At 33.3% G+C, this 24,993-nt stretch overlaps 1 protein-coding gene across 1 annotated transcript in view; it reads left to right on the forward strand.

The window, feature by feature from the left end:
- Positions 1–24,199, forward strand: part of LOC123538881 (Krueppel-like factor 6) — a 61,765-nt gene extending 37,566 nt beyond the window's left edge. Inside the window, exons 2-3 of the mRNA XM_045323290.2 lie at positions 14,500–15,235; positions 16,661–24,199. Coding sequence (XP_045179225.1) covers positions 14,500–15,235; positions 16,661–16,848 — 924 coding nt within the window. The 3' untranslated portion in view covers positions 16,849–24,199. The remainder of the gene's footprint in view (positions 1–14,499; positions 15,236–16,660) is intronic.
- Positions 24,200–24,993: the final 794 nt, after the last annotated feature.

A 24,993-nucleotide genomic window follows, 5' to 3' on the forward strand; every position in this document is an offset into this window, starting at 1 on the left:
TCATCAAAACTGGAAAGTCGCCATTATTACCATAGAATAATATTGTGTCATGCAGTGCGATGTTAAATCCAATAAACTGGAAGGACATTCCTCCCGATTATGATTTGTTAATATATCTGTCTGCCTGTCTGTCTGTCAGGAGCTATAATATCTGCTAAATAATTATACATCATCTTTTAAAATGAAATATGGAACCATTGCATGAGCATGCATGTAAAACTTTCATGCAGGAGCATCATTAAAGATTGAAAACCTGCTTCTGTTTAACAGCTAGGATTCGCAGCACGTATTTGTCTGCAGAATGTTATAAATCATTTCTTAATGAGGAGACTTTCAAAGGTACTTGATAATTTATAACTGTTTATTAAGTGATTGCATTGAAGATTTATGCTCTTCCATTTTTTTGTCTCATTTTAAGGGTTTAGAAGCCCTTTACTGAAAACTGGTTTGCACGCATCGCAAATTATTATACAAACGTCACACTTTTCTCATAGTTCATGATCATTCTGTAGAATGTTCCATGTGTCTCATATTTGACCATGTTTAGCAAATTGACCAGCTTGTTGAACTGTTTTATAAAATTTACCCAATTACCTCCCTTTATCATGTTACAGCAAGATAGTAATATCTTGATACTTTCAAAGAAATACTTTATGTAAACTCGCGTAAATTTTTTTAACTGTTTATATAAACAGTTCTTTCCTATTCATTAATTAAAAGCACGATGAAATTCTATAAAATAAAAAAAAACAATATATAGGTCTACCACTTGATGGTGCATCCCTTATGAAAAACCTTCCCTATTGTCAGTGTGTGGTCAGTTTATGTCCAGTGTGTTTCCAGTCAATAATACTCTAAAATCCAGTTACTTGCCAGCCTATTTCCAGAGCTGACAATAAACTGATCCAGTGTGTTGCCATTGAATAACCATCATGTGTCCATGTGCTTGTCAGCTGATTTCCAGACCTGAAAACCAGCTGTAAAATTTAAATTCCAGTCTGCTGTCAGTTTATATACAGTTTGTTGTCAGTGATGTTTGTAATGACGTTTTAACAAAATTTCATTGAGTTTTCATATAAAACTATTTGAAGGAGCTAAATTATTATAGATGTATCTGGAAATAAACACTGACAACAATCTGGCAACAAACTGGTATGCAATGTCAATCTGGCAACACACTGGATACACAACTGACAACAAGCGGCTTTTTGGACTTTCCAGTCTGTTTGTCCTTGTATTGTCAGTGCACAGCCAGTCAACTGGAAATAATTTTTCTGACAACACACTGGCATATTGCCAGTGTGTTGTCATTGTATTGTCAGTGTATAGTCAGTCACAACGTGCCAGGCTCTCTTACATGGGACAAGAGAAACACTTTAGCAAACTATCATTATTTAAAGTTTTAACTAAATTCCTTCCAGTGTTCCTGAATTCTGTACCAGTAAAAACCTGTTCTCTGTAAGAAACTGCCAACTTCCCCACATGAATCAGAGGTGGATGACTAATGATTTTCAGACACAATGTCATTTATCAAATAGTCACCGAGAACATAAGCCCCGTCCTAAGATCGAACTCGCGACCCCATGATCCGTAGATCGACGCTCTGCCTACTGAGCTAAAGATGGACTAGTATCCCAATATATCGCTTACTACTCAGTGTTACTAATTTTTTTTATTTCCCCTAGGAAAATTGTCTTATTACCATTGTATTGTCATAGCATTGTCGTGTATGGGAAGTTTGTTTCCAGTTTAGTGTCAGTATATATTTTTTTTCTATTTATCCTTATTAATGTTTAATATGAATTTTAATGTGACTTAAAACCTTCATTTGCTTGTGACTCAATTTTAATACCAATTAAGATTTGCAATATTTCAGTTATCAATAATATAATACTGAAACAAAGGAAATTTGACAAAGATTATGGTAAATCTGCAAGTTTAATTTTACAGGGTAGCGAAAATACATGACTTTTAAAATTTCTGCATCTGTTTAGCAAAAATACTTGTTGCGGACAGAATCTGTGTTACAATGAAAACAAGTAACTGTAAAATGATGAAAAAGTACCTTTACAATGTGCCCATCAGTGCTGGAAAAAATATTGAAACCTGAAAATAGTTTTGGAGGGAAAAATGCAACACTCGGCCAATTTGATAAGTTGTCTTGTAATAATCTGTTTTGCTGTGAAAATTGCTAAGATGGGTATATTGCCAGTGTATTGCCATTGTGTAGCCAGTGCATTGTCAGAATCTGCTCTGAGTAAATTTATATCCAATGTACTGTCAGACAAACAGAAAATCCATACAATATTGTCACTTATGTAATTTTTATCTCGATTATCAAAGAATAGAAGTTATTGGACATGCCCCTATGTTTTTTTTGTTTTTTTGTTTGTTTTTTTTTTTTACAAAATTATAGATTGAAACTAATTACACACTTGTTCAATGTCATGACCTGACATGTACAAGCAGGTCCCATAACTATACTTTTTTCCAAAATTAAGCACCTTTTTCCACATAGCATTTTTTGCTTAAGTTTTTGTATGCAAGCTGGTATCTCAGTACTCATTCATTCGATTATAGAAATTATGTTTTTTATTTCCAGTTTCTTGCCATTTTCCTGCCAGATTTCTTCCAGATGCTGGAAACAAGCTGACAATATTGTCAGTGTGTTTACATGCTGATGTTATGAGCCAGTTATTTGTCATATAGTTTGCAGATTATTCCCAGAAACTGGAAATAATATGGAAATAGTGTCCATATTATTTTCAGCTAAACTTTTTTTCTTGGAAGTTTGTTCCCATATAGGAGTCAGATTATTTCCAGTTACCTTTTTTTTTTGACAGACTGTTGCCAGATCATTGACAGTTACCTTGCAGCTTAATGCCAGCTTGTTTCCATATTTCATTTTCGTAAGGGATGTATTAGACTGAATACTATTTCATATGGAATTTACAACTGGCATTACCTATATAATAAGCAATAACAGATACCTTATTCCTGATGTTTAATAAGCATTCCTATCCATAGATATTTCTTTTTTCTTGGAAAACCTTGTATTTATTGGAAATCACATTATTAATGAATTTTTAGAGGGTCTGTTAGTTGTAGGTAGTTAGTTTATTTGTACTTGCCCTGCCCTGGCTTGGTCGAGTGAGAGCTGTTACTAAATTGATTCCCTATCAAAGTAAGAAAGTCAAGAAAGAATACGTGTCTGAGAATGTTCTTTCTCCACCTTTTTGTTGTGGAGAAGTTGTGAGTAACAGTATGGAGTCCATGAGCAATCTGGCAAGGTTAACATTCTGTCATTACATAAATGAAGTATGGCATTAAACCTAACTTTAATATATAAAATGAATACAAAATTTGAACTTGCTTTTTGTGCAGTGGTAATTTGAGTAAACTTGGTTCACCATTTAAAGTTACATTTGAATGATAGTAAATTTTGTTTGTGGCAATTCATCATTCAGCAAAATGTATTTATAGAACAGTTTTACAAAAAAAGTAGTTCTGGTGTGTGAATAAATAAATAATAGAGTAGGCTCTGTGCCAGTTTATATTTAAACCGTGTGTATTCTCAGCAATTCTGTATTAAAAAAAGTTGTTTTAATCAGTTTTGTCTGGGATATAATTCATTCAGCATTCTTAGACAACAGATTGTTGTATTTCTTGGTGTATTATAATGAAATAATGTCAGCTCACATAACTTTCTTCTTTATTACTTAAGTGCAGCATACCTTAATCTTAATTCATATTTAGTACCATAGTATGGTGGTGATATTCAGTGCAAATTATGTATGGAAATATTTATATTAGCTGTCCTGAACCAAAGGTTTGGGGTGAGCTATTAGTATAGTTGGATTGTCCAGAGACAGAATTACATCAAACTAAACAATGCTCTGCCTCTGTAGCCACCTTGCAAAGTTACAACTCTCTCAAAATGGTTCATATGGCTGTGCTTGGCCTCTTATAAGGGGCATTAGATCTGAAAATTAAAAAATGTTTAAAGAATTTCTGCTTATGAACAGCTTGATGGATCTTTATCAAATTTGACCTGTAGCTTCATGAAAGATCTTCTTTCAATATTCTATACAAATTGGGGCATTTGGTCCCATTTAGGGGTCTTTAGAGCTATAAACACAGGAAACCTTTTAACAATCTGCGTGATTGATCTGCATCAAACTTGGTGTGAATCATCTGTTGTTCAAATTGGGCACTTAGCCCCTTCTAGGGGCCGCTAGAGCTAAAAATAGAAATACATTTAAACAACTTCTACTCATGTATCGCTTATTAAATCTTTATCAAAATTGGTGTGTATATCAATTTAAGGTCCTGTGCCAGTTTGATGGAAATGGGGGGCATTATCATCAGCCATTTATTGAAGCCTCTAGTCTCAGCTGAAAATAGAAATAACTTTAAATGACTTTTACCTTGAACTGCTTGGCAGATCAGCATTAAACTTCGTACATAGCAGTCTCGTAAAGTTCTCTGTCAAACCCAAAGGGTGCACATGTCTTGTTTTATGTTTTCGTTATACTATATCAACACAGTTAATTGTTACTATTCATGATTCAATGTGTCATGCATAATATTCAGGACCAAGAAGTATGGGTCAGGTGAGTGACTTAGGTTTTTAGGCCCTCTTGTTTCAGTATATAATTAGGGTATGAGGAGAAAAGCCCTCATTTTAAGAATCATCTAGAACATGTGCACAAATAGTTCCAGGTGGGGTATATAATGCTGCACAGTACCACTCTAAATGTAAAAATTGAGCTGGAGCATTGAACAATATACTATACCGTAAATTGTCTGTGTGCACCCAGTCAAATAAAGATTTTATAATTGGAATGTCAGAATAAATTCTTAGCATTTTATCATTTTCAAATAACAAACATGTTCTGTTTCTTGAAGTAGAATATTATATACAAAAATGCTCTAAACTTGCCAGCATAATCCAAGTGTAGAGTAAAAAAAACTATAAAAGGGAGTTAATAACAAAAGTAACTTTCTGCAATAAATCTTGTTAACTTCTGTTTAAGTCTATAGAAGGGAGATATGGAAAAATACTTTCAGCATATTATATTCTATATCTCTCAAGAATAGTCCTGAAATCAAAATTTAAAGTCAGTGTGCAGTGTGGAATTATTAGCAAAAGTTTAAAGGTTAAATTTGATATTGTTTGAAGATGGCCTCGGATTTCGGCTTTTAAGGCATAACAAAAAATTGTTTGTTTCTGGTAACATGCTAAAAAAATGAGGGTAGGTAGGTCGGTATTTTTTTTTTTTTTTTTTTTTTTTTTTTTTTTTTTATAAAGTGGGACTTTTCAGAAATTATTTTCATGTCAAAAACTGAATACAGATAAAGGGGTTATGCCTTTAGAGTATCAGTAAGTTAATTTCTAACATCACTGACCATGTTTAAAGTATAAAAAGTGCAGTTTGCAATTTTTTGTTTAAAAGTTGGAAAAAAATATCCAAGGCCTTAAAAACATTTAGGGTATAGGGCCAAAAATTTAGGGTAGGTTGGAAACAAACAATTTTTTTAACGCCTAAACAGAGTGCAGCTTATAGGAGAAAAACAATATTTTACAAATTCCAAGCAGATATGCAAGCTCCACATTAAATATTTACATTATAGAGTAACAGTAATGCAGAATATATTATAGTGTTACTCATACAAGTTCATTCAGTCCTCACACAAGAAAAAAAATCATCATACTTTTAAAAGATGTGGCCCCTGCTAAATTTCTATAATGAACTCATCCATTTTTCAATTTGGACAGTACCATTAACTGTTAAAAGGGGTGCTTACCAAAAAAATACTGACTGGATGTCAAATAGTGCAGATCATGATCAGACTGCACAGATGTGCAGGCTGATCGTGATCTACACAGGTCGCAAAGGCAGAACCAGTCGTGTTAAGCATTATAAGGGTAAAGGTAGCCCACTGACAACAGTGAGTGTTATGTGAACTACATTCTGTAATATTTCATTTTCTGTGGAATAATGTAAATATCCATTCATGGCTTGACAAAATTTTTGAAAACAAGTAAAAGTTCTGCAGGGTGAGCTACCAAGAATTTTTTATCGTTCTGCAGCAGTTTGTACTTGCAATATATATGTCCTTCAGTTCACTGAGCAAAAACAGTAAAAGCTATATTTACCTGCAATGTCTATTTTTAAAGTCCTATTAAAATGTTATATTACATACCAAAATCTTATCAATTGGACTATCAAGTGTCTCATAGTGTGGTACTTCAACAAAAAGAGAAGAATTTTAAGAGCTGCAAGCAATAAATCAACTCCTTTTCAATAGTTTAAATATCTGACCTGCACATAGTTTCGATATCTTACCAATGCACAGCACCATTTTCATTTGATTTATGATATTTGACTTATGATATTTATTTTGTCAAAAAGCCGGCTTGTCCTGCAGTGGGAGCTTGTACTACATGTTCTGCTCACTTGGAGCTCAGGTTTCTACTGGTATTTATGAGGAGATGTGGAGCCATGATATTTATTGTAATTAAGGCATTTATGAATTAATCTGAAACAAAATTTACACATACAGTAACTGGAATTAAATACTAATATAGCGTATAATTAATTTCTTGCTGTATTTTCTGTTAATCTGTCATATTAACACTTATCATGCTGGACTCAATTTATTCTGCCTATGCAACCAGTACAGATCAAGATCAGCCTGCACATCCGTGCAGTCTGATCATGATCTGCACTGTTCACCATTCAGTATCTTTTTGGTATGCACTCATTTTAACAATTAATGGTGATGTCCAAATTGAAAGATGGACAAGTTCATTATAGAAATTTAGCAGGGTAAGGGTTAATACTGTTTGAAGGTTGCTCGTTAACCGAGTCCTATAAGGAAAGAAACAAAAACATCAGTATAAAAAATGGGCTGTAAAACTCCTGATTTAGAAATGGTCTCAAATGAAATAATTTGATGATGAATGAACGTCATGTTTACTTGCTTGTTACAATAATGTGTGGGTGAAGTATCATCATTGAGTATTACCTGCGGGTGTCAAATGGGGAAGCAACGTACAGTATCAGGGTGACATCTTCAGTGAACTAGAAGATAAATGATTGGGTTTGGTATCCTGGAATTTAAGATATTTGATTATTGATGTCTATCAGTGAAATTGTCAAAATCATACCGCCATACAGAAACATACCTGTTGTTGATGTTGTCAAACCTCGATCTAACATAAACGAAATAAATGAGTAATGTATATGTAATTTATTAAAACTTCTTTCATCTGTATGAGTTCAAATTGCACTCTTTTGTTATGTAGAGTGATATAGGAACGCATCTGTAGGTTTCACACCTCTATTGTATAATTCTCAGATTTGAGACACTAATTTCTGTTCTTGTGCAATTAAGAATGGTTGCCAAGTAAGGCATTAAAATAAGTATTTTAAATGTTAACAAAAAAAAAAGAGAAAAAAACATACATGTTAGATATGTAGGTATGAAGAACATTTTTTCCAGTAGGATTAACAAAAACTGCATGGCATGTATAAAAACGATACCAAATATCTTCTGTTGCAGTCTGCAACTATCTTCAGTACACGTTTTCATATCTCAAAAATCTAATAAATATCATGAAATTCATCAACTACAAAATGTTTCAGATGCAACCAATTTTTTTTTATTTAAACGCATAAAAAGTCACATGATAAATTGTGAACAGATGCTGAATTGAAAAAAAAAATGTCCATCTATATAGGGGGGTGACACTGGTATTAAATTTGTCTGGTTCAAATAGTTGTTTACTTGACCTTGGTACATCCCTGGGGTATTTTGATTAAAGTCTGTCAGCTAAAATAATTGTGTGGGAACCTGTGTCTAACTCAATAAATATTAGGGTTGATTTCAATACATTTGGGTTTATCTCATCAATTTTGGGTGATTATTGCATCTATAAACTGACCATAAACTGCAAGGTACTGAATGACTTTTAAGGAAGATGGGGTATCAAAATTTAATTAAATTTCTTTCTGACTGGTAAATAGTTTGCTTGTCCAGTATTCAGTGAACTGGACATGATGATGGGTGACCACCCAGTACAAGGTCATATTGTTTACATGCACTGCTGCATGAGACGGGGGTATATTATTATCATTTTTAGCTCACCTGTCACAAAGTGACAAGGTGAGCTTTTGTGATCGCGCGGTGTCCGTCGTCCGTCCGTGCGTCCGTAAACTTTTGCTTGTGACCACTCTAGAGGTCACATTTTTCATGGGATCTTTATGAAAGTTGGTCAGAATGTTCATCTTGATGATATCTAGGTCAAGTTCGAAACTGGGTCACGTGCCATCAAAAACTAGGTCAGTAGGTCTAAAAATAGAAAAAACCTTGTGACCTCTCTAGAGGCCATATATTTCATAAGATCTTCATGAAAATTGGTCAGAATGTTCACCTTGATGATATCTAGGTCAAGTTCGAAACTGGGTCACGTGGGTTCAAAAACTAGGTCAGTAGGTCTAAAAATAGAAAAACCTTGTGACCTCTCTAGAGGCCATATTTTTCATGAGATCTTCATGAATATTGGTCAGAATGTTCACCTTGATGATATCTAGGTCAAGTTCGAAACTGGGTCACGTAGGGTCAAAAACTAGGTCATTAGGTCTAAAAATAGAAAAACCTTGTGACCTCTCTAGAGGCCATATTTCTCAATGGATCTTCATGAAAATGGGTCAGAATGTTCAACTTGATGATATCTAGGTCAAGTTCGAAACTGGGTCACGTGGGGTCAAAAACTAGGTCATTAGGTCTAAAAATAGAAAAACCTTGTGACCTCTTTAGAGGCCATATTTCTCAATGGATCTTCATGAAAATTGGTCAGAATGTTCACCTTGATGATATCTAGGTCAAGTTCGAAACTGGGTCATGTGGGGTCAAAAACTAGGTCAGTAGATCTAAAAATAGAAAAACCTTGTGACCTCTCTAGAGGCCATATTTCTCAATGGATCTTCATGAAAATTGGTCAGAATGTTCACCTTGATGATATCTAGGTCAAGTTCGAAACTGGGTCACGTGCGGTCAAAAACTAGGTCAGTAGGTCTAAAAATAGGAAAACCTTGTGACCTCTCTAGAGGCGATATTTTTCAATGGATCTTCATGAAAATTGGTCAGAGTGTTTACCTTGAAGATATCTAGGTCAAGTTCGAAACTGGGTCACGTGGGGTTAAAAACTAGGTCAGTAGATCTAAAATAGAAAAACTTGTGACCTCTCTAGAGGCCATATTTTTCATGAGATCTTCATGATTATTGGTCAGAATGTTCACCTTGATGATATCTAAGTCAAGTTCGAAACTGGGTCACGTGGGGTTAAAAACTAGGTCAGTAGGTCTAAAAATAGAAAAAACCTTGTGACCTCTCTAGAGGCCATATTTCTCAACGGATCTTCATGAAAATTAGTGAGAATGTTCAGCTTGATGATATCTAGGTCAGGTTTGTAACTGGGTCATGTGTGGTCAAAAACTAGGTCAGTAGGTCGAAAAATAGAAAAACCTTGAGACCTCTCTAGAGGCCATATTTTTCACGAGATCTTCATGAAAATTGGTGAGAATGTTCACCTTGATGATATCTAGGTCAAGTTTAAAAGTGGGTCACGTGCCTTCAAAAACTAGGCCATTAGGTCAAATAATAGAAAAACCTTGTGACCTCAGTAGAGGCCATATTTTTCAATGGATCTTCAAGAAAATTGGTCAGAATTTTTTATCTTGATGATATCTAGGTCACATGTGCTCAAAAACTAGGTCACTATGTCAAATAATAGAAATAATGACGTCATACTCAGTTCAACACTGGGTCATGTGGGGATAGGTGAGCGATTCAGGACCATCATGGTCCTCTTGTTTTATCTTATTACAATTCTGGCTGTTCAATTTTTACCAAGTATTTTTATTGCGTTGACATTTTGTCCAGTCTGTGTTTCCGCGGCTGCCAGTGTGTCTTGGCATGTAATCTATAGCATTATTTTTGCCCAGGGGAGGGGAGCTGGGCACCGGGTACTTAGATTTGCATTTGTCCATCCGTCCAAATTTGTATCATGCATATTTCAAAAAGTGTTTCACTTAGAGTCATCAAACCTCACAGAATTGTTATTCAGCATCTGAAGTTTGTGCACCTGGTGTATTAATTGGGATTTCATACAGCCAGACAAGAGTTACAGCCCTTGACTTGGTAAAAAAATAAGCATACAGTGACAGGAGTGGGGGCACCAGTGTTCTATGGGCACACATGTGGTTTTGCTACTGCAAAAACAAGTTTGATTTCAGTACCTATTTCAATACGAAGTAAATTCTGTAATTCTGAAATGATTTTATCCAATAAATATACTATGTAAGTAAAGGCAAGCAATAATTATTAGACGGCAAGGATAAAACGGTATAACCACATAAATCTCAAATACTAAAGCTTTTTTTGCCAGACAATCTAAATATTGGCTGTTCTTGCTGGACTCTCAGTCTATTGCCATTAAAATAAACCTGTTCCAATTTCATAAATGAAAGTAAAAATGCCTAAATTTTTTATGTGAAATAAAGGCATGATTTGTTAAGTTGTTGTAGCAAATTGTTTTGCAAGAAGGAATGTTGCAGCTGGGTTATATTATTTTTTCATAATTATGTTTTACATGTAACAATCTGCCTATTATATATTCAAGATAAAATCTTTGCCTCAATTTATAAGCAAAGCACTCAAGTTGATCAGGGTATATTTGTATATCATGACGTGTCACCATGGCAACAGATACATGACAGATATTCATGTATTACTATTATATAGAAAATTTTCAGTTATTGTAAGAGGTATTTGTAACAAAATGTGCTATCTGATAAACATGCTGTTGCCATTTAGCCTGTCATACTTGACTCTTATTCAATACATTTAAAAAAAAAGCTATTTGTTTACCTAAAGCCCTCTACAGACGGTAAGTTTTTGTTGTACAACACCAATTAAATTCAAGATGTACAGCCAAATATTACCGTGTGTACGATGCTATTCCTTGGTTTCGTAAATCTTATGTCTTGACTTACAGATTAGGACATGTTCTATTTCGTAAGTTTTGCCTTACGTACCACCCATGTTGACAAGCAACAAATTGGTAAATAATTAGCTGATAAGAGGCAAGTGAATGAAATTCCAGAAACAATTGGCCAAAAAATAAACACAAATCTGAATATAAAATGGCTTTTAATGCATAATGGAAGGATGACACTGAAAAGTTAAATGATTTGAGCTGCGCCATGAGAAAACCAACATAGTGCGTTTACAACCAACATCCGCGCAGTCTGATCCATGCTGTTCGCTAACGGTTTCTCTAAATGAATTAGACTTTGAAAGCAACCGTCACTGATCCTGACCAGACTGCGCGGATGCACAGGCTGGTCTGCATCCACGTTGGTCGCAAAGCCACTATGTTGGTTTTCTAATGGCGTGGCTCATTTGTGTCATGCGTAATCAAATTCATGGGACATAAAAAGGTGCATATTATTTTTTATAATATTAATAGTTACATTCTTTTCAGTACCTGATGCACTATGTTTACTTGGTTAATCTCTGTGATTTATATAGGAATGGAATACTGTCTGTATGTGCAAAATGTACAATTTCAAAATTGTACATCTTTGAGATAATTAGTGTTGTACAACAAAAACCTACCGTCTGTAGAGGGCTTAACTCTAATTACGAAACTGCCTTTAGCGGTATATTTTTGATAAACCTGGTAACATTTTACTGTCAAGTCCTAAGAAGAGAATGATGTTCGTTTATGAATCTTTCCTGTAGCCATTTCTACAGAAGTCTGACACTGTGGTTTTACTGTTGGCGAAAAGAGGGAGTTCGCAGTTTTTTTAAGTCGAAGCTTAGACTTGATGCTAGAAACTTGAGCACAGGCTCAGTTTGTCTTGTTCAAGTTTGAAATTGTCCTGCAGTGCCCGATTGCAGTCTGATACTGCTTATCAAGATTTTCTGGCAGATCAGGTTAACACCAAGAATAAAACATTTCAATGTGTTGTATATAATGCTTATTACATATATAGTGCTTGTTGCTTTGTTTTTGGAAAAAATGTGTAAATCATTGTATCTTGTCATAAACTATTGTCTGCCTTATCAGGATAGTGTCCAAGACAATATTCAGACTGAGGCACAGTTTGTATAGTCTGGTTCAAGTTTCATTTTGTGGTCATTGTCATTTGGAAGCTTGTTTTACTCATTTTTTGTTATTTTGCTTGTCAACACCTTTCCACCTGAGTGATCCAGATCAGATCAAACATGATATGTATCGCATTTTGAAACTGTGGAATATTATATGACACCTTTTGTTTAAAATAGTCGTTAATTTTATGCACACTAAATTATTGACAGCCTTTATGAATTTTCATTCACAGATAGTTGAATGGTTAATAAGCTTTGGCTCTTGGGACAAAAATTCAGTTATCAAGCATTTGTACTTCTGTGTGTCCTGATGAAGATTCTGCACGTTGATTTTTAGCTCCGAGAATGATGATCCGAGCAGAAAGTACTCGTGTTAAACTCTAAGGACTGATGGATGTTGTTGTCCATCTCTCATCTGAGTCAGACATCTTAAATTTTGTTTGTTTGCACTTGCATCCACTTTTTTTTTTTAAACAGTATTTTAAAAGCATGAATGTATACTGAAGTATTAGTTCAATTAATTAATTTTTATTATTGGTTGATTGAACCATTATGTTAAGAAGGAAGAGTTATGGTCCTTGATGCATCAAAATGCTTTACCTGTTATTAATATTTTTAATATTCTAGCTTCTTATATTACTTAACTAATTAGTAGATCATACTTAGACAGAAATATGCATGATAATATTATGATAAAGTTTATTTAAGGGCAAAAGTGAACTAATTGGTTCAGAGTTATTGCACTTGATAGATCAAAGAAATGCTGTATTTCACATTGTTTCACCAGTTCTAACACATCCATGCAGAGTGTAAGTGAATTTTTAAAGACCTTTAAGCATGTTTAATTGTAAAGCCCTTGATTTATCATAAAAGAATAATAAAAAAGAGTTCTGTCAGTATTGATTATACTCTTTATTTCAAATTACTATGGTTGATATCTCAAACTGGTGAGAGACTTACTTTCTTATTAAGATTTAGAATATGTTACATATTGTTCTGCATTCCTGAAGAGTTCCTTCTAATTCTTGAAACTGGTTGAACATAAATACTGGAATATAAGAGCTATAGATCCAGACTCTCGTGAGACCAACAGAGGGTTTCAAATGGTTTATATTATTTGTTGTTAATCACAATGCACTGTGATTTACATCGAGAAAAGTATGGTATAGGCATATTTATTTCATCTACTACTATACTTGATTCAGGTTTTCAGTCAAGTTTTAACCCTTACCATGCTAAATGTCTATAATGAACTTCTCCATCTTTCAATTTGGACAGTACTATTAACTGTTAAAAGGGGTGCTTACCAAATAGATACTGACTGATATGCAGGCTGATCAAGATCTACACTGGTCGCAAAGACAGAATCAGTCATGGGTTAACCACCTTTAATACTGTTTTGCTGCAGTTGCTAATTTATAAATATGATATGTCATTAATGTATTGCTAAGTTCCTGCCATATTACATAATAATTATACATGTATTTGTATGGTGGACATATATTTTAAGACCTTTTCAATGCATTTAATTCTCTTTCTATTAGACTTTTGTTATAGAAAAAATTATTGCTAGATCTTGTTGAATTACAACTCCTTACTTTTTTCATGCCAGTTACTTGCTATTAATTTTCAAAATGTGTATTAATTGATATATAAATGCCAAGACATATGCACCTTTGAAATCAAGTTAGAAGAAGCATTGATATAAACTAATTGATTAATGTCTTGAATCTCTCTAAGAAGCTCAGGGACTAAGTACCTCTCTTAGAAGATCAAAAAACACAAAGCTCATTCTTAATTCTTTGTTTGATGTCAGCACAATTGATAGAAAATTAATAAGGAAGATTAAATGGGCAGTTTTTTCACCTTTACATTTAGAGTTCATCAACCTTTATGGTTGGGAAAAGAATAGAAATTTTCCTATTTAATTGATCATACCAACAATTTGTTACCTAGGTGAAAACGCTGTGACAGATTTAGTTGCACTATCTGAATGACTATATTGTGTAAAAATGCTAAACGCTGGTGGTGCTGGGGTCGTGTGTGTACATGGGTGTTTGTGCTTGTTTGCAGTTTTTGTGGGCGACTTCTCAAGAAGACTGTTAGCAATTTTTAGATGCCTGTTTTTGAAAAGGGATGTTTTACCGCTATTTGAAGGGATGAGCATTTTTCCGTCTGTCCGTCCATCTTATTGTGTGTCCGATTTGTTAATCACACAAGTGTTTGTAGACATGTTCAAGAACTTCATACACAATTGAATTAAACTTCTCTAATTAATAGAAAATGTTGATAACTTTTTCTGTTTTTTATTTTCAGAATTGCCTGGAGATGGAACGTTATTTAAAAAATGAGCCAAAACTTACATCTTTCAAGAAACTTAAAGACTCAAAATTAGAGCCCAGGCAGGCATGGGTTGACTCAAATCCTCCAACACCATGTTCATCTGTGGATCAGGAAAATTCGGAAAATTTGGCAGGTTTAACTGAAGATAATGACGATTTATTAATTCCGGAACCACTTAGTGATTGTGGGGACGAGGATGATGATGATTTGACGGAAACAGAGTCAGTTGATCGTCTTTCAGAATTAGCGCACCTTAATCTTAATGATCGAACTGCAGATAACCTTAGTTTAAATAGCTTTAGTTCATCAAGTAGTGGTGTGTCTTGGGATTCAAACATGTCGGACCCGCCACTTTCGCCGATTCAACCGAAATCCAATGATCCGTTTGCATTACGGCTTGTTGCTGGACCAGGTCGTACACATATGGTCGCCATGCGCGTCCATTCTGCAGATAATTTGCATAAACAACAACGTGTACTTGTTCCAGGACATAGTGCTAATCGTTCACGACCTTACACTACTCAAAATGTAGGTCAAGGACAAATCCAAGGCCAAACATTGACACAAAGACCTCCATTGCCTAGTGCAGTTCGCCAGTGTGATTTGAGCCCCGATTCAAAAAGGAGGAACCATAAATGTCCGTATAATGGATGTAAAAAGGTTTATACTAAAAGTTCACATCTCAAGGCACATCTACGAACACATACAGGTATGTTCCTCATAACAAATGTAACCAAGGAAACAAAAACTAGATGATTTGTTATTGGAAAAAAATCACTAAGTGTATGAACAGTTATATTTGTTTTTCATTTGGAGATATGATATTGACTGGTATAACAGTTACAGTTAGAACTGAATATCTATGACTGCTGTTTTCAACACCAGTGCTTTTTTTCCACCAAACACTTCTGTGTCAAAATACTGCTTATTTTAAACTTCATAACTTTAATTGCTATATTTTGCTCTAAGTTGTCAGAATAACTTCGAACTGAATATTTATGACAGAGAAGGTATTTAAGGGTATTTTATGTATGAATGAAACTGAGGTATTTTCACATGAATTTGAATGATTATTCATAACTTACAGCTTTATGTTACATTTTGAAACGTAATTTATCTTATGAAAGCGAAAAGAAATTCTTCATCCGTATCTTATGATACATAACTTTTTAAGAAGTGATTTGACAAAAAGTAAATGAGCCATGCCATGGGAAAACCAACATAGTGGCTTTGCGACCAGCATGGATCCAGACCAGCCTGCGCATCCGCGCAGTCTGGTCAGGATCCATGCTGTTCGCTAACAGTTTCTCCAATTCCAATAGGCTTTAAAAGCGAACAGCATGGAGCCTGACCAGACTGCGCGAATGCGCAGGCTGGTCTGGATCCATGCTGGTCGCAAACCCACTATGTTGGTTTTCTCATGGCACGGCTCAAATGTATTTTGGCTTTATGAGCTTAAATTATACACATTACAGAACCAGCTATTACTTTAACATAGTCATTACTTTTAAAATAACCAAATTATATTACTTTATCACGAAATATCGTAAAATACAAAAACTGAAAAAGGCAAAATACTTTTAAGTGGCAAATATTAAGAAGCATGACATGCACAAAATGATTTATTTTTAGCAGAGAAACAGTAAGTATTGTGAATCATTTAATTTCGTGGACATAAAGTTTCGTAACTACACTAAAAAATGCAGTTTTGTGGGGAATTGATTTCCTGGATTTGAAATTGTTGTTTGTCTAGATTAAAATTTGTTATTTGACCCAACAAAGAAAAAACAAGAAAACCACGAATACTATGTCCCCCATGAATATGAAATATATATTTAGCATATAATATAATAGTAATAACTATTTAAATTAATTAATGTTAATAATTATGGCAGTTGCTTTAGACTGATTTTTTCAAGAGTTGAATGTGACTTGCCTAAGGGAAGCAAGTTTTATAGAGATAGTTTTTAGAATTGAAGAGTTATTTTTCTTCATACAGTATTGTGTAGAGATTTGCAGTGTGTTCAATAATGAATATAAACCTCAAAAACAAAGATTTTAGTATTGAAGAGTTACAATTCTATAATTAGTTTTCCTATTCTTGAGTGAAGAGTTACAATTTTCTATTTTTCAGGTGAGAAACCATACTGTTGTAGCTGGGAAGGTTGTGAGTGGAGATTTGCTAGATCTGATGAGCTTACACGACATTACAGAAAACACACAGGGGCCAAACCATTCCGTTGTAGATTTTGTGATCGATCATTCAGTCGGAGCGACCATCTTGCACTGCACCTCAAACGACATGCAACGTCTGATTTGTAACGAGATCTAACTTAGGACTTTTTAAAATTTTTCATACATTTCCATTTAGAAGATTTCTTGACTTCAATTTCTTCAAAAGGTCTTTTTTGTTTAATGGAAGTTCAAATATCTTCAGTTCATGTTTTCATATTTTCTGAGGGCGACTTTGCAAAAAATGTTGCCATCAGCACAGTGCGTAACACTGCAGTGACATTTACAAACACCTTACATATAATGTAATTCATATCGTTTCAAACATTCTAAATGTCCTATGTGATATATGTGACTCAAAACTTATTCAGGGGCTTCATATTACCCTCCAACCTCAGCCTGCACATGTCTCGTTTCGTGAAGGGAGTCGGCCTACGTTACACAATACTTGTAGTGTGTTTGTGTTTTGACTTTGAACTTTGACTCAACTTTATAATGCCAGTACTATGAAAGACGTGTCAGTAATGTATTCTTATAAGTAGTGGATATGGTAGTGACGTGTGCATTGTATACGGAACGTGTGATACAGACTGAATATTTTCTTACTTATATTTCAATTCCAACCAAAGCATATGTGATACCGGTACAGCATGCAATCATTATACCGAAACTCGATTGTCTAGAAAACCTACTCAAGTCGGCTGTAAAAAATTTCACAACCAGAAAAAGTTTCGTGAAATCATCATAGATACACAACCACCTCCAAGAAACTGCATTAGAAGTTTAACAATGGAAGAAAAATGTGAAGAAATTATTTCTTTGGTAGAAAGTCCTATCATATAGATAGTTTTTCTGCGATGGTAGTAACAGATATTTTTTCATTCAAGATTAGTCTTGTGAAGAGATGATGTTTTTGACACAACAAAAAGAATGAGGTTTCTTTAAACAAAATTATGGTAAAAGAAAAACAGTCAATTTTTATTTAATTTTGCTTTTAATGAGATGTTACACCTCTTTTGAATCCCTTATTATGTTTGAAATAAATTATAGACTGGTTTAATTTAAAAGAAGAATGCTATTCAAATTTTCTATGTATCTACTGAAACTTGAAACTTTTCTAGCCATATACCATTAAAAGGGCTGGTTCCTAGAGTTAATTAGTTTTGTATTATGCAAATTTATGCAAACTGTTGGAAGATAAAGATCTGATTGCAGATAAGCGTGATAAGTTTTTTTACTTATTTATTTAGTTGTTATGTCATAAAAGACTTTTTTGCTGGCAATATATTGTAAACTGTGGTAGGGTAATTTTGAACAGAAACTTAATGAGCTGGGAACCATTCTTTGTCTGTAGCTGTATTGTAAGATCTTCTCTCCGAAATTTGTATTTAATACTATATAAGATTTGCATGCATATAATTATTATTTATTTTTTTATCTGTGGCAAATTTATGTTAAAGTAATGTAATCAGTTTATGTAGAAATATTTAAATTACTGAACGATTTATTAAAGAAGTTTTAATTGATGATTTACTTTAATACAGCACTAATTTTACAAAATGCCCGACCACAGTAGCTGTTTTTTTTGTCACTGTTAAGATACTTTCAATGGAAAATGTACAAGTATGTTCACTTTCATATAGATGTTTTTAAATAAACAGGTGTCAAACGATAATCATACAGAAAATTGTTCCGAACGACATTGCTGTCTCGTTTTGTATTTCTTTTTTGTGTTCGCTTTCCCTGTCTTTAAAGGGGCTTGCCTCCAGGTTAATGTCAATATCTCAAAAAAAAAAAAAAAAATTGCTGAAAATAATTGTACGCTATCACAATTGATGAATATACACAATTCAGATTTGATAATTTTTGTTTAACTACAAAATAGACTTAAAATCCTGATATTTTCTTGTACAGGTATAGGATTAAAAGTATTTTCTGTACATTTTACTACCACATGTGTGTGTTTCTGAACGCTTCATGATTCCAGGCTCTCATCGTCTCAACTTTAAACTTACATTTACTGACTTACACTGTATTTACTCTTTATTTCAAAATGTTTGGCATAAATCTGGCAGAAAGCCCCTTTAATTAAAACTCATGCTCATTTCATAAGATTATTCTTTTGTTTCATATATGTCATGTTAATCATGTATTATAAATACTTGGGGTAAAATACAGTTATCATTAACCATTTTGCTACAAAAATACACTAACCCTATTGCACAGTTTACCTAATATGGCACATATTATACATTGTATCAAAATATACTATACATAAACTGTAATGTCATATAAATGCACAAGGATTGCAAGAAAAGGTAGAAAAGATACATGATGGGGCATTGTTTTATGTCGTTATATTCCCAAATGTTTTTGAAGTATTCACAAGTTGTAGGAATAAAGTGTACAACAAAAGTTTGATTGACAGTTGTTAATAGAGCAACATTTATATGTCTTTTTCACTCTTTAATTTCATTACTGTTAATACTAAAGTGAACAAATGCAAAAATTGCTCACAGGTTTTTATAACCTAGTGATGTATAAGCAGTTCTTTAAAATTTTAGCACCCATATGTCTCTCTTATTGTTTAAGGAAATAAAACTGTCCTAGATATAATGTACCCAGACCTTCTCTTCAGTTCCTAGTGCTTAGACGATATTTGTTTCTACAGGAAGTTAGTTACAAATTTTCGATATTATGTAATGTCTGTGATAAATTTCGTATAGAAGTGTTATTTTTTGTTGTGTAAATGAAATAGGATTGACCTTCTTGATGTATTATATTCTTTGTTAAGTAAATTATCTGCAATATAACGAGGTATTTCGGTTCCATTTTTTCTTTGTAAAAAATGGAGGTTCACAGGTTGCCTGACCCAAAATTTGAAAAGCACCCCAAGTTTTCTGGGTTGATAACGATTAGTTTGCTCAAATTATCCTTAGGTATAATTTGACATGTATATCACTGTTATTTGGGGTCTAAAAGATAAAGAAGAGTTTTGTGAAAAATTTCTGTAACAGAACATGGAAAACAAACAGTAATTTACTGTCTTTATTGGCAGATTATCGATTTTTCATCAAAACCATCATTTTAACAATCAAAGTTTACATTGTTTTTGCTGTAAGATTTTTTTCTTGTCTTTTTCTTCTTTTATAGTCAGGTTGCTTTAGATGTCATATTTTCTATACACTTTATTTATCTATATTCAATTCACTGAAACATTCCTAATAGCTAGTCTGTTATAATATTATTTTGGCCTGAAACTGTCTTGTTTTGTCTGAAAAGCTGTTCTCATTGTGTCTGTTTTTGTCTCGTTCTGTCTTTGTCAGGTTGGTTTGTTGTTAAAGACAAGGTAGTTTTTTAGAAATTACTGATCGATTAAATGTGGTTTTTACAACACAATTCTGTCCATTTCAAATCTGCTGAAACCCTACAGATATTGGGTAATCTGCATTTGGCATTTTCTGCAGTTTATGATTTGCCGAAATGTAAAAGTTTGCCAGACTTGGCAGGAACACATATCATTCTGCTTCTTGAACAAATTTTGTTGCAATTTTAGTAAAGTTTTTGCAATTTTATTAAAGTTTCATCCAAATCCACATAATGTTACTCATTACAGCATTTTGTTTTTTCTTTTTTTTTTTCATTTCAAAATATTGATATCAGTACTACGTATTTTCTGTAGTTTAAAATACAGGTAGGTCTTATTGTAAGAAGTTCCATGCAAGTTGAAACATACATCAACTACACAGCAAGTCTGCCTGCTTAGCTCCATTGTCAGAGTGCATATTTGCGGATTGAGGGATTATGAGTTCAATCCCTGGGGTGAGGCGCATGTTCTTGACGATTTGATAAAAGACATTGTGTCTGAAATCATTCATTCTCTACCTATGATTCATGTAGGGAAGTTGGCAGTTACTTGTGGAGAACAGGTTTATATTGGTACAGAATCCAGGAACACTGGTTAGGTTAACTGCCCGCTGTTAAATAACTGAAATATTGTTGAAAAATGGCATTAAACCTAGAGCAAAACTAACAGCTGTCCTAAAACAACAAAAACGTGACATGTTCTCAAGCTTCCGTCTTCAACAGAGTACTGTAAAATCGTTTGATTTTGTGAGTGCAAAATTTCTTGGTTTGTGCCAAAATTGATATGAATTGATGTAGTTTAAACTTTTGAACATAAAAGTATAGAAATTTTACATATACTTATGTATTTGATGTCATGGATTCACTCACCCATGAAATCCCCAAATATTAGTCCACTACAAATGTTAATGATTTCACAGTATTTTGATTTATCTGCTGAATTTTTGTGCCTTTATCTTCATTCCTCCTGCTGAACTTTATTTACATCCCTCCTTGACTACTTTCACTTTTGAGAGGAAAATCCTTGTTCACTGCAATATTAAGAAGACATTTATGTAAAAAAGGCAGAAATTTCTTTTGTAAGTTTTTTTGACATGTTCTTTGAGAGGCCTATATGCAGAAAATTGTTCAACGTTTCGATGAAATATTGTCATTTCATATTTTCGCTGTCTTTAAAGTTGAACAATTTCAGCTTACTGTTAGGCTAATTCTGATAAGTGAACACAAATATAATGTTAACATAATCAGTGTAGCATCATTTACTTTGCATCCTGATGCAATGAAAAAAAAAACTGACCAGTATGTCAGGCAATAAATTTAAGTTTGGAGACCAGTCTCCGACTTAGACTTCTGATTGGTTGTATTTGAGTTTATTGTTGAAACTGACCAATGGCATGTCTGCATTTTTAGACTGGTCTTCAAACTCCAGTTTTATAATCTTGAAGCTACTGCTCTTGCCTTTGTAAAGAATTTGGGTGAATCCTTGACCTCCAGGTCTAGTGATACACCTTGACTGTAACTGTTGTATGTAATCTATTTATAAGGTGAATAAAGTTAGTAGGTCAAGGTCAGTTATTCTGATCAAAGTGTTCTGATGGCTTGAATCGTTGTTTTGTTAAAAAATGATATGAAAGAATTGTAGAATCTGTGTTGCACAAGAATCTGGGTAATATTTTTTTTTCAGGTTTTTTCAAGTTTTAGAATATCAAAAAGCTTAACGACATAAAATTCTTCCTTTCGGTATGTATATCATGTTAAGATATATTGAACTTTGTCATGGTATTGCTTCTTATATTACAAAGTAAAATCAACACACTTCATTAATTTAAGAATATTTTTTCTAATTTGACATCTGAAGCGTAGAAACATCAAACGGTGATGCTTAATTTCTCATCCTTCATTTCATCAACATAACTGGTTTACACATGTGGCCTATGATGAATTAACAGGTTTTTTTTTCACTTACTCTTTTATGTCAAGTGGATGAACTCCCACGAAAATCTTTGATAAATCAAGAAGGTAATAGGGTTAGGGTTCAGTCAGAAGGTTTATAGCACAAAAGGAAATTCAGCTAGACAGTCAAGAATTTACTTACAGTACACAGAATTCTTCAGCAATGTTTTCTGTTAATTCTCAGTAATTTCATACAAAACTCCAGAAAAATTTAAAGTCTAGCGACCAGGTTAAAGCTTTAAAAAAAAAGCCCCTAATAAGTGGCGTGATTGTAAAGTAAATAGTAAGGGTTAACATTAGCTAATAAAAAGTTTTCGATTGAATAGTTTCTTCGCAGCTTACCAGCACACAATATTATGTCATCATTAGTCACCAGTGAGTGCCTTTACAAACAGAAGCACCTCATTTGTTTTCATTGAACCATCATTATATATTCAGCATTCAACTTGATGTTGGTTGACATTTCAGTCCATATAACAAGACATTTGACTCGATTTTTCAGACGTTCAACTCAATATTGTCAGACATTTGTTTTCATTTTGTCAGACATGTATCCACTTGGTATTGTTGGACATTCAACTAAATGTTGTCAAGACATTCAACTGGTTATTGTTCTGTGATTTTTTTCTTCTTTTTTTTTAAATTTATATTTTTTGTTCAATTTTTATCAGCGATACAGGTGACTTGTCCAGTGAGTTTCAAGGTTTTAATTTGTATTTTTCCACCAGTTCTTTTACAATGCATGGAATACAAGAACAAAAGTTACAATTCTAGGTATTTCCTAGTTGTTTAAGCTATCATAGTAAAAAGATCAAAATGATAAGAGGAGGTTGAAAGATGAAGACGTATTTGTTGGGTTGTGTGGAAAACAAAGACATGTAGCGAAAAATGTTTGCTGAAAAGACAGACATTTGCTTAGGACCTGTTTACCATGCTAAAGAAACCAAAAACTTTACTTTTTTCCATGTAAAAAATAGTGTATTTAAACCTGTGGATACATTTTTCCATGTAAAAAAATATAGTGTATTTAAACCTGTGGATAAAGGTCGCCTTTAAGAGTGATGATGGTCTTTATACACAGGTTTGACTGTTATCTGAAAAACTAAATCAAATAGCGGGAAATGTAAAACATGTTTCGGCAAATTGAGCGAAATTGCAGTTACGACAATTTAAATCCTACATGTACTTTTATTAATACATATAGAAAACCTCAACCTTTCTAAATAAACTTGAGGTTTAAAATGAGTGTAACACACCTCTTTTAGTGGGAGGTTTTGGCAGATATCTTTATAAGGGAGATAGTGCAATGATGAAATGTTCAAATTATACATGTATGTTTGTTGCTATGTCATAATAGGTGTGCTAAGATTTATGTATGTGAAATAAAGTCCACCTCCGATATAGAAACAGGTATAGATTGGGTTGTTCCACGTTTGTGAAGAAAATTCTTTTAAGGGAAAACCTAGCAATGGAATATATATATACTTGATTGAAAAGTTAGTTTATGTGTCATTTACTTGCTTTTTTCACTTAATTGAAAAAGTAAGATTTAATTGCGACCTGTTTGCTTATGGATAAAAAATATTTGCAAGATAGAATGAAGGTAAAATGAAATGATGCAAGACAGAAATCTGTGTGTTGATGTACTGAAGTTGTTAAATTGTCCCAGCCAAAATGTCTTAAACACACCAAAGCTATGTTAAGTTTGTATAGAATTATTGTCTGTTTTACACGTTGTCGTGCAAAATATTCTTGACTATTTCTTTTTTGAATGAAAAAAAGAAATTGTAACTTTTAAGTGTTAACAACCTTGTCTTTGAAAGTAAGTTCTAACTTTAGTATACAAGATATTAACTAACCATTTTCATTGAAGAAATTACTCGTTATTGAAATGAAGTGTACCAACAGTTTGTGCCACGATAACACTGTAGAACAGACAATAATTTTTACGGTATAATGCTTTGATAGCATCGTTTGTTTCTAGTGAAGTTAAGTAGGTAACTCAGTGTGATTATTGTTTTGTTATTTGTTTAATATTGTCTTGAATTTTTTTTTTGAAATTTGATATGTATATATAAATATATACAGAGCTATATGAATTAAATATTATACATTAACTTAATATGTCTTGTGCTTCTTAGTAATTTTCCCCATCTTGGAATCCAAGATGATTTTTTATTTCCTGCCACCGTTGTGTGGGACTGTACAGGAATCATTTTGTCATTGCTTCCGGTTGCCTATGTCCAGAATTGTTTACAGTTTTCCGGGAATACCAGACATTGATCATTCAGAGGTTATTTTCCATTTTGCACTGTGACAATGTCCAGAAATTGGCATTTTTAGCTCGACTACCTGTATTTGAAAAATATATGGAGAGCTATACAACTCACCCTGGCGTCAGTATTGGTTAAAGTTTTTATGAAATGGTAATATCTTGTATATCATCAAAGATATTTACTTCAAACTAAGAACACTTGTTTATTATAACAGTCTCTACCTGTAGGCAAGAGTACATAATGTCAGTTATTTTAGCTGAATTATGACCCATTTTGGACTTGGAAACTGGTTTAATTTGACATGTTGCTTTGAACACTTGTTTGTTGTCATCTGTATGAAAGAGTACACAACTCCTATCAATTAATTTAGCTGAATTATAGACCTTTTTTCACTTGGAAATCAGTTAAATTTTTCATACAAGTCCATATTTTGCCTAACCTGTTTGTCGTATGGCTTTGAAACTTTGACCACTTATTTACCATCATAGTTTACATATGTAGGCAATAAAATTTGTAAAAAGATCCTTTGGAAACATAGAATGCAACCAAGAAGAATAACAGAAGACTCGGTTTGATTGTGTCTGTTCGTGAGAAGTAATGAAATGTGCAATAACTCTCACGCCCGCTAAGTTGAACTCTA

The sequence above is a fragment of the Mercenaria mercenaria genome, chromosome 18, assembly GCF_021730395.1.
Source record: "Mercenaria mercenaria strain notata chromosome 18, MADL_Memer_1, whole genome shotgun sequence".
Lineage (NCBI taxonomy): Eukaryota > Metazoa > Mollusca > Bivalvia > Venerida > Veneridae > Mercenaria > Mercenaria mercenaria.